General features: G+C 49.9%; 1 protein-coding gene across 1 annotated transcript; it reads right to left on the bottom strand.

The window, feature by feature from the left end:
- Window positions 1-687: 687 nt before the first annotated feature.
- Window positions 688-10957, bottom strand: WFIKKN1 (WAP, follistatin/kazal, immunoglobulin, kunitz and netrin domain containing 1). The gene is made up of 2 exons (XM_083711110.1): window positions 9911-10957; window positions 688-2598 (listed from the first exon to the last, which is right to left on the bottom strand). The coding sequence occupies exons 1-2, from the start codon at window positions 10157-10159 to the stop codon at window positions 1105-1107; spliced, it is 1743 nt and encodes a 580-aa protein (XP_083567236.1). The 5' UTR covers window positions 10160-10957; the 3' UTR covers window positions 688-1104.
- Between the last annotated feature and the right edge of the window lie 256 nt (window positions 10958-11213).

Here is an 11213-nt window from a genome sequence, read left to right as displayed (position 1 = left end):
ACAGGACCTGAGAGCAAGAGCACTCTCCGCTCTTGAGCTACAAGCATCAGGCAGTCATCAGAAGCATTTTCCCTCCCACAGTAGAACCAGAAAGGGTTCATGCAGACTTTAAGTGGTTGTTTTTCCGTCCATTGCTGCACACAGCAAAATAACCCCAAACTGATTATCCAGATAAGTGTGGCTCTGCATAGGATTGCTTGTGCCTGGGAGGCAATTCTGCTTTGGCTAGCACTGCTGTAGGCCCACAATATTGCTTTAAGACAGGCTGGGGATCCTTCAGTCTTTTGATGCTGCTGAACTACAACATGCACCATCCCGGGCCATGCGGGGGGCAATTTCCCCATCCCTGCCTTAAGAACAAGTCCAAAAGTGGAATAGCCACATGAGCACTGCAAATCAATGCCAAAGCCACATTTGGGACAGGTGGTTGTCATTTTCTGTTTCTCCCTTAGCAATTGTTCTTCCTTCCTTAGGAAGGTCCCTCTCACATTTTGCAAACTCTGCTCCCCACCCGCATGCGACTACAGTAAGCCTATTTCTCCCCCTCCCCTTTGCCATGATTTGATGGGAGGCTAGTCCTCATGACCTTTTTAGCTAGTAATGCTGGGCTAAAAGCAGAATTTGCATTTACAACAGGAAAGAAAGGGGCTGGTAGAGAACAACCTCCAGTGTATAAGGAACACAGGATTTCCTTTTCGTTATTATTATTATTAATTCCACATAGGCTGGGCTGGAAGGATGTCACAGGCGCAGATAAATTACAGCTCTCTCTCACACACAAAAACAGACAATAGGTAGTTACAAGCAATAATGGAGCTCATTGAAACAGTAATGATAATAACTGAAAACATCTAAAAATGAGAGGCAGGTCCGTGGAGGTGGCATGGAATAAGGATTCGCCCCTCTGCACTCTGGACCCACTTGGAGGCTCATGGGCTTTCCAGGAGTGCCAGATTTGTCCTGCCAGTCTCCAACCCAGTCCTTGCATAGCTGCAGCACAGCACAAGAAAAGGAGAGCAGAGTCTCTTGGGGAAAGGGACGTCAGCCTTCGTCTGCCTTCCCTTCTCTGCCACAGACAAGCAGCAGCTGTCACTGCTGCCCATGCTAGTCCTGGAACCGGTTGAGAAGTTCGCACGTCTTCTTCTCCAGCAGTTCGTGGATCTTCTTGACCCGCTTATCATTGGCGGCCCGGACGTAGCTATTGGGGTCTAGGACCGCCATGCCTTCCTGCACCTCGCCCATGATGATGAGGGGCCCGTCCTCGGTGGTCATGTTGGGGCAGGGGCAGTTCCAGTCCATATCTGTCAAGGTCACCTCCAGGTACTTGATGTTGAAGAATTTGAGGCCCATCTTCTCGTCCTTGAGGATGTCATCCAGGGCAAAGCGGGCAATGCCAGAATCCTGGTCCTCGATGATCTCCATCAGCCGTCCCACGATGGCGAAGTCGCTGCGGCAGAGGCTGGGCACCATCTTGCTCTTCAGGCGGCAGGCTTTGCACTGCAGCGTCTTGGGGAAGGGGCAGACGTCCTCGCAGCTCTCCTTGCCATCAAAGTTGTTCTCATTGCCCTCGCAGCCGCCGTAGATGAAGGAGTGGCACTGCTTCATCAGGTGGTTGTAGGCCCAGCGGGGCTCCCAGTTCTTACAGGGCCCCTGCACAATGGGCAGAGTGCAGAGGTTGACAGCGTTATTGACACAGGCCAATTGGCACTCTTCGTAGGTATCGAAGTGGTTCTGGTTAGCCCCACAACCGCCATAGCGGAAAGTGGTGCACAAGCCTCTCTTGGAGTCAAAATGCCAGCGGACTTGGTAGGCCTCGCATTCCTGCTTGTCGGGCTCCTTCAGACACTCGCCGGGTGGGAGCTGAGGAGGGCTGGATGCCTTCGGCTCCCCTCTGGAGTACTCTCTCTTGACAACAGACAGCGGGAAGTCTGCCCGCAGGAGGCCGGCGGAGTTCCTGGCCGTGCAAGTGTAGATCCCGGCATCCTCTGGCTGGGCGTTGTAGATGACCAGCTGGCCGATGTTGGTCACAACCACGTTGCCATACATCTGGTCGGGCCGCATGATGAAGTTTTCCTGGTGGTCGCTCTGCTTCTCCCATGTGATGTCGGGGCGCGGCCGCCCACTCACATCGCAGTGAAAGCTGACCGTGCCCCCCACGTAGACCAACTGATGGAAAGGGTTGTTGTAGAGGGCCGGCGGTATGGGCAGCTCAGTGCCTGCGCCGGGTGTCGGGTGAGCCGTGGTCTCCATCGGCACCGGGCTGGTGTTGGGCCAAGTGAAAATGTACTTGCACGGCACCACAGCCAGGCTGATGCCCCGGATGCAGGCCTCGGCATCCATGTAGCACTTGTTGTAGTAGGTGAGTCCGTCGGAGGCGCAGGTGAAGTTGGGTTCCTTCTCGCACCTGTCCTTGCACTTGCAGACGGGCTGCCCATCCCAGATGTCACAGTCCGAGCCCTGTTGCGTGCACACAAAGCTCTCGCATGTGGCCTCTTGCACCAGCTCCAGCGAGGAGAGGCTTCCGTCCGCATAGCGGGCTGCCACGCAGCTCTGCAGGCCACAGACGTTGGTGCAGCATTTCTCAAAGCCTTCGCAGTCCTGCAGAGGAGGAGGAGGAGGAGCAGAACTTTTAGATTTGAGTGAATCAGCATCGTTTTTTTCCATCAAACTAGGTGTGGCAGGGCCTTTTTGGTGATGGTTCCCCAGTTGTGGAATGCCCTCTGTTGTGAGGTGAGCCTGTCTCCACCCATTAACTTTTGGGAATAATTTTAAAACACACCTGTTCACACAAGCATATTTGGTAGCTGAAGAATACTGTTCCTGGTAATCCTGAGATAAAATAGCTAAATTGGCAGAGCATGAGACTCTAATCTCAGGGTCTTGGGTTTGAGTGCCACATTGGGCAAAAGATTCCTGCATTGCAGGTGGTTGGACTAGATCCTTGTGACACCCCCCCCCCCAACTTTACAATTATATGATAGCTAGATGGAAGTATGCTTTTAACTGCTATTGCTTTTAGAATGTTTTCAATTGTAAGTTTTAACATTTTAAGAATGTTTCTCCTTTGTTTTTAAGTTGTGTAACTGTTTGCCACCCAGGGATCCTTAGGGAGGAAGGTGGGGTATGAATTTAAATTCAATAAATAAATAAATATGCATATAGGAAGCTGCCTTATACTGGAGTCCAACTTCAGCCCAACTAGTTCAGACAAGGATTTCAGACAGGGAACTATCCCAGCCCTGCCAGGGATTGAATCTGAGACCTTCTGCATGCAAAGCAGATGCTCTATTACGGAACTGCAGCTATTCTCAAGGCAGTTCCCACTCCACGGAAATAACAAAATATGCAAGTAATGGTGTCTCCTATAACAATTAAATCACATTAACAAATAGTTCACAACCAGAAGTTTAACAACAAAAACCCTGCTACTATTTGGCAGAATAATCCTGTTGTTTTATTGGACAGCTGGTGAGTTTTAGCTGGATTTTTGTATTTGGGGGCTGGGTGGTGGTTTGGCTGGCTTCTTATTAATCAGTTATGTGTGGTTTTGTATCTTACTTTTATTCTGGAAGCCTTTATTCTAAACCACTATATATATATATATATATGTGTGTGTGTGTGTGTGTGTGTGTGTGTGTGTGTGTGTGTAAGCAGTGAGTGCACACTAAGTGCAAAATGAAATCAGCTCCCATTAAAACAGCCTAACGAAAAACAACAATTAATGTACTGTACAGCTTAAAATCAATAAAACAAACATAAAAAGCAAATAAAACAGATTCAGGGGCTTCATACACATAAACCAGGGCCCAATTTCATGGGTCAGGAGAAACCTGGGCAAATAAATTACCGGTAATTTTATGCTGGTGCTGAGGGGGCACTTCTGTGGTGGTTTTCAAAACCTTGCTGGCTCACTGCAGCCAGAGTGGTGTTGCGGTGCCTTTTCCTTCTCTAAATTGTGGCCATGATTTTTCTTAACCCCCACATTCCACTTCTCCCATACAAGTTGTGGTAAATGGGAGGGAATTAGTTACACCAGCTGCAGGACTGGCATACTTGAGGGCCCCTTTCTGGGAGCATGAAGGTCAACAAAGAGGTCTTGCTGATTCACATTTGCCCCCAAAGTGCCCTGTTTCCGCACGTATACGCACTACCAAGGATACATCCACCCCTGTAGAAGGTCCCAGGTTCGATCCCCAGCACCTCCAGGTTAGGACTGGGAATGTCCCCTGCCTGGAACCCCTGGAGAGCGGCTGCCAGTCAGTGTCAACAGAACTGAGCTGGATGGATTCAATATAACGCAGCTTATTTTGCTTTTGCGGGAAGACCATAGTAGCTCAGACATAGCTCTAAATCTGCTTTGCATGCGGAAGCTCCCAGGTTCAAATTCTGGCCTCTCCCAAGTGCTGCTGGGGGAGATCCTTTCCTGAAAGGCTGAAGAGCCACTGCCAGCCAGTGTAGAAATTACCGAGCTAAATGGACCAATGGGCCTGATTCGGTATAAGGCAGCTTCTGAGGGTTTTCTGTGGGTGTGCCAGTGATGTTAAGTGCCTTTCTGCATGGGAGCCTCCCTCTGTTGACAGAGCAGCAGTTAAGCAGCATCTATTGGCCCCTCAGCTGACATTCATCTTGCTTTAGGATTGCGGCCTAAACCACAAACTCCTTGAAACAAGGAAGGAAGGAAAGGGCCTTGATGGAGTAATCCTCCGCACACAAGGGGGATTAAAAAAATTCAAATATGGAGGCCCCTTCGGTTTCCCTCCACCAACCTTTTAACACCTCAGTGAGAACTAGAGCAGGTTCAGGGATGAATTATTTGGCTCGAAGGGAGGGAAGTCTGTGGTCCAGAGAATGCCACCCATCTACGGATGAGGCAGCATGGCCTGTCTAGGGCTGTCAGCACCTCCCTCTGGCATCCCATTGAAGCAAAAAAGGGAGGCAGAGAGAGCTCAGGAGAGGCTCAGACAGGAGAAGCATCTCCTGGCGAACTCCCAGCTTTTGCGGAAAGGGCCTTTTTCTTTTTTTAACCTCGTGAATCAACTCATGTGTGAGGGAGAACAAAATGGATGCCCCGGTAGTAGGCTGCTTCACCTGTGCTCTGCCCCTGTGTCTAAATACATAGCAACCTGTGTAAGGCCCCATCTCCTCGGTGCAATTATAGCAGCAGCATAACCACCTTAAACAGCCATGGCTGTTTAAAAGCCATGTTTAAAAATCAGTGATAGTGATTTAAGCACATAGTGCAGATGGGGCCTACGGGCCTCCTCTGGGTTGTGACCATAACTGTCAACTTTCCCCTTTTCTTGTGAGGAATCCTATTCAGAATAAGGGAATTTCCCTTAAAAAAAGGGAAACGTTGACAGCTATGGTTGTGACCTAGCAGAAGCAGCATCCCAAAGTCTTCCTATAAATGCCGTTGTCAAGCAACCTGCCTCTAATACACACATCTACAGTGCAGGCTGGTCCATAAGGGTGAATGTGGCACATCAGTCTGAGCTTGCCTGAAGCCACCTGCCTGCATTCTTATTGCAACCAGTCCTGGGAGCTGTCCTGCCTGTCATCTTCCTCTTCCTTCCTGAGTCTCAGTGTTGTCACTGTAGAACTCAACAGGGAGGAGGAGGAGGAGGAGGAAGAGGGGGACTAAACCAGAATTAGTGGCTCTGCTTGCAGTTTAATTCACTTGGCTCTGGCTCCATTGACCCTTCAGTTCCCTTAACCAGGCCTGGGCAGTGGAGGACCTTGGAATCTCAAATTTCAGTGGTGCCTTGGGCAACACCAAAATCTGCCCCTTTGCCTCCTGTTGCATTTCATAGTTGCGGCACCTGCCCCAGAAGCTCTGCACCTAGTGCAACTGAACCATTTGTGCTCCTCTAGATATGGCTTTGGCCTGGGGAACCTGTGGCTCTCCAGGTGTTGTCAGAATCCATCTCCCATCATCCCAGACCATTGGCCACGTTGGTCATGCTGGGCTGATGGGAGGCGTCATTCAACAATGTTTGGAGGACCACAAGCCCCAACCATGCTCTAAGCTGTGAGGTACAATTTTACCTCTGAGGTACTTGTGCTCTCACCGGGGGCGGAGGGGAGGGGTGGCACTGCTGCTTCCTTATCACGTAAGAAGTTGCTTGACTGAAATTGACCCTGACTAGGGTGGGGATGGGGGGACCAGTTTACCACTTTGAGCAAAAAAGATGTTTTTGGACGGTCTCTCACACAAGGGAATGAGAGGAAGGGAGGGATTAATTGCAAAGAATCTTTCAACTCCCTTCCCAGACAAAAACTAGGTAGCACAGCCACAATTTGACAATGCTGATTGACTGATTTCTATACTGCTTAATATGTTAAAAAATATTTCTAAGCGGTTTATAGAAAACTGAAGCCACAACAGACAACTTGATCAAAACATTACAAAAATAAACAGCTGCATATAAAAATTAATAGAAAGTTACTAATATATTTTTAAAATCAGTTCATTTTCCTTCTGACACGCCCTTCCTCTCAGCCTCCAGGTTCTCACCCAGGGTCCAAACAAACTCTCAGATCATCCACAAATGTATTACAGGGAGTAGAGTTCCTGGATACAGCAGACATCACCCTAGTCTCTCACTCTAGACTTGCTTTCTGTAGGCAGGTGGATGGCACCTTCTCTGGCTACCCACAGCTGTCTCCCATTCAACTGTACTCTCCACACCCAGTTCCAGGTACAGCAGGTTTGCCGAGTTTCCCAGGAGGTCCAAAGTTTGGGAAGAAGGTCCCCACCTCTGCTCACATCCTCTGTCCTCTCTTTCTCCTCCTCCAGTTGCTATCACATATGCAAATATATAAATTTCCAGTTATGCGGGGGACTGATAAGAGAGATGGATGGCAAAAGCAGAGGATGGGGCTTAACCAAGTATTTGAGGGTGGGTGTTAAAGCCAGAGTCAGGGAGGATCCTATTCTGGTTTCCTAGCAACCGCTTGCACCTCCCAAGGAAGGAAGGACCGCTTCACACAAGAAAGACTTTCCTACATGGAAACATATTGTGTGTTGTTTCCTATGTGATGGTTTATACTGTGTCATATTAGGAGTGGGGAGATGCAGGTTTAAATCCTCACTCAGCTGACTGGGTGACCCTTGAGTGTCTCTCTCTCTCTCTCTCTCTCTCTCTCTCTCTCTCTCTCGCCTCCCTCACAGGATTGTTGTGAGGATAAAGGGAGGGAGGAGCAAGAAAGCATCATGTGTGCTGCCTTGAGCTCCTTAATGGTTTCAAATGTAATAATGAAAATGATGACAATGTATGGAATTCTCCCCATGGAAGTGATGTAGGGGCTTCCATTCCCTCAGCAGCAATTACCATTCCCATCTGTCAGTGGTGACTGCTCCATTCGCATGAATGGGTACAGCTCCATTAGGGAGAACAGGGAACTGCCTCACCAACCTATGTCTGCCCACCCAATTTGCCTGCCTTCTTTGAATCAGATAACTGTAGAGTTGGAAGGGACCCTGAGGGTCATCTAGTCCAACCCCCTGCAATGCAAGAATCTCAACAAAAGCATCCATGACAAAGGGCCATCTAACTTCTGCTTAAAAACCTCAGATGAAGGAGAGTCCACTCCACTATCAAACTGCTCTTACTGTCAGAAAGTTCTTCCTGATGTTTAGTCGGAATTTCCTTCCTTGTAACCTGAAGCCATTTGTTCATGTCCCTCCAGAGCAGGACAAAACAGGCTTGCTCCATCTTCTATGTGACAGCCCTTAAGATATTGGAAGATGGCTATCATATCTCCTCTCAGTCGCCTTTTCCACTGTTCCTCTTATCTAGGGGGTTGTACTGCCTATCAGCTTCCTGAGTCTCAGTATTGCCCTTGTAAAACTCAGCAGAGGAGAGGATGGGGTGCATGAGAGAATTATTTGGCACTGCCTGTCATTGGCTCGCGCTCTACCTACCATTTGCCTCTCTGCTCTCCGCCCCACCAGTCCCAAGGGCCATTGGCACTATGCCCACCAGTGCTGTACTAACAACACCAGTGATGTGTCTACTTGCCATGCCAGCACCACCTGTCCTGGGGCAATGCAAGTGTGAGAAAGAGCCACAATGTTGGCTTCTTCCACATGTCTCAGGAGTGTGGGAATGAGACACAGTGTAGCAACTTCCACACTTGATGGAGTACCGTTTGATACTGCCCTTGGACTGTGTGGGTTACAAAGCAACTTCCTTTTCTCCTTCAGCCGCCTGGCTCATTCTGAGCTATGCATATACCTACTATCATGCCCGCAGGCACCCCCACACACTGCAGGCTGCATACAGATAAGGTGCAGAAGTTCCCATGACCCTGGCTGTTCACATGGAGGAGAAAAAGGGACAATGTGAACCAGCCTTTTGGCTTAGTCCTAAGGCTGAGTAAAATGTTACAGTTTCCCAAACTGGAATGTATTCATGCACACATTCACGAGCGTTGGCTCCTCCACTGCCCACCCCCTTGGAAATGCAGCATTTGCTCAAGGATGACCCGAGATATTATCTCCTTCTCAGAGGTACACCAAAAGCTGCCTTACTCAGACCATTGATCCATCTAGCTCAGCTTTGTCTAAAACCAGCTCCCATACAGGATAATTTCCCAGCCCAACTTGAAGATGTTGGAGAAGTGAACCAGAGTTCTTTGGTGTGCAAATATGTGCCCTGTCACTGAGCCATGACAGATTAGCACTAGGGAATTCTCTTGTGCAAATATCATTTGCGCTCATCCAAAGCTCCTGTGAGTTTCATTGTTTCTCACTGTTTCTCTCTCCCATTCTGCCATCCTTACTGGCACCCAAACACCTGTCACCACTTCAGGAGTCAGTTCCCCTGTACTGCTCCACGGGCACAACATATTGTTAGGTGAAGAGGGGGTACTACATGCCCCAATGTCTTGATTGGACTCCCCTATTTCTGTGACCCATATAGACTAAAGGACATCCTGCATCTGGGAATTGTGCATGAGAGAAGGTGCACAAAACACACACACACACAAACCCAAAACAAATGGAGGGAGAATTGATTACAGCTGCAACTTTTATACATAGGCACATTGATGTTTTTAGTTTTATGCAAAAGAGGGAAGAGGGAAGGTGTGTAGCTTCTGAAAAGAAATGGAAAAATAATCCTAAAATGGTGTAGGCTTATTAGCCTAACAATCTGCAGTATCTCTGAAGCACCCAGAGAAGCAAATAAAATAGATCCTTTGAGCATGTACAGAGTGCTTAGTAAATGCAGGCACCGTCCCTTTGCCCTTGCTGGCAGAGAGAAGGAACAGAGGAAGCTGCTGAATTCTGAGTCAGACCACTGGGTCTATAAAGACCCTCTTGTGTCTCAGGTAGGGTTCTTTCCAGACCTCTTAACAGAAGGTCTTAAAAAAAAAAATAAAACGGAAAAACTCGAGGGAAGCCAGATTCTCAGCTGCACCATAAAGTTTATTGAGCGTATAAAGCTGCCTGATGCTGTGTCAGGTCATTGGTCTGTCTAGGACAGCACTGTCCACTCTGACTGGCAGTGGTCTCAGCAGAGTTGGGAATGAACGATGCCTATCGGGGACTGGAAACGCCAGGGGCTGATCCTCAGACCTTCTGCCTACAAACCAGGGAAGGGCTGTGGCTCAAGGGCAGAACATCTGCTTTACATGCAGGTGGTCCCAGGTTGAATCCCGAGAGATCCCGAACGCAGGGGAGCCACTCCTGCGCTTTTCAGATGAGGCACCTTCCTAAGCCTCCCTCGGTGACAAACCCTTGAGCGATGCGACCTCCCGGGCTGAGCTATTACTCTTTTGCCATAGAAGGGCATTTCACCCGAGGGGAGCACAGCACCACCCCCTGCTGGCTAGGCCCGGAACTGCGCGCCGAAGCTCTCGCAAAGCGGGTGGGCGAGAGAGCTCACCTACAGCGTCCCCGACTCACCTGATCGGCCTGGCACTCCCTCTCGCAGGTGCTCTGCGCATCCACCCACAGGTTGGGGTTCAGCTGGTTGGGGCACACCCCTAGGTGGCTCATCCTGATTGGCTGCAGGCTGGCCCCTTCTGCCAGGAGAGACAGCAGAGACAGGATGAGTGAAGGCAGCATGGGGTCGCGAAGGTGCTGCTCCCCTCCGAGCCGTCGCTGGCCGCCCTCTCGCTTCGAGCCCTTCCCGAGGAAAGTCCAAAAAGGCATCCAGCCGCGCCACCAAGCTCCTGCCAGCCACTGCTGCGCCTCCTTCCTTTTTTTGTGTGTGTGTTCCCCCACCCCCAAAACCCAGGGAGAGTCTTCCACTTTTGCCTTGTGTGATAGACAAAACAATCACATTTGCAAGGAGGCTGCGGGGGGGGGGGGGGGAGAGAGAAAGAGAGTGGGGAGAGGAAGGTGAAGGGAAGGGAGGAGGAGGGGGAAATAACAAGGAACCAAAGAAAGCTCTTCTTTTTTCCCTCCCCTCCGCTCTTACACCCCCCAGCACACACTCCTCATTTTATCGCCTGTCCTGGACGCGCCAGTGTCCATTCTGCCTTCTGCCACCAGCAGCCAGACACGAGGCCTTCCAAAAAGCAGCATCACTTAAAGTGCAGCCGTTGAGAGGGAAAGGTCCATGTTTCATCAGCAAATGGGGCTCCCAGTCTCTTCCCTCGAACTTCATCCAGTTGTGGGGTTCGCCCTCCTGCTCCTCCTCTTCTTCTCTTCACTCAATGCCTTCTCTTCCAGTTTCTTTTTTTAAATAAAAATAATAAAATCCAGGCCCAGGGGCAAATGGCAAAGTGCTGGATCTTTTGGAGCCAGCAGGCCAGAGGCTATGGGGAAGAAGGTTCTCTAGGAAAGGAAGATGGCTTGGTGAACAACCTTGGGGAGAGAGAAAGAGCGAGCGAGCACATCAACAGGGAAATTAAGTTCCTGGGTCAGGGAGGAACAGAGTTATAAAGCAGCTCCCGGGTGTGTGTCTGGGGTGAGCAGAAAAAGAGAGGCGAGGAGGGGGGTGTAACCGGAATCTCCTCCCCTCTCACCGATGGGCTGGGAGTTTGGAATGGAAAAGCGACTGACCTCAGACGCTAACCCTGTCTGGGTTGATCGACTGGGCAAACACTCGGAGGAGATCAAAGGGGGGTGGGGGGAGAAGAGAGAGAGAGGGAGCTGCAGAGCCTTCCAAAACCGAGAGACAGACACCACCGAGACCCACCAAGTGGGGGGAATTCTTTCAGAATGAGAGAACATCCCAAAGGCCTCTTGGCCACTGGCGGTG

Source organism: Podarcis gaigeae, assembly GCF_964106915.1.
Source record: "Podarcis gaigeae genome assembly, chromosome: 14".
Classification (NCBI taxonomy): domain Eukaryota; kingdom Metazoa; phylum Chordata; class Lepidosauria; order Squamata; family Lacertidae; genus Podarcis; species Podarcis gaigeae.
The sequence above is the reverse complement of the archived record's forward strand: the minus strand, read 5'-3'. Positions and strand labels throughout refer to the sequence as shown.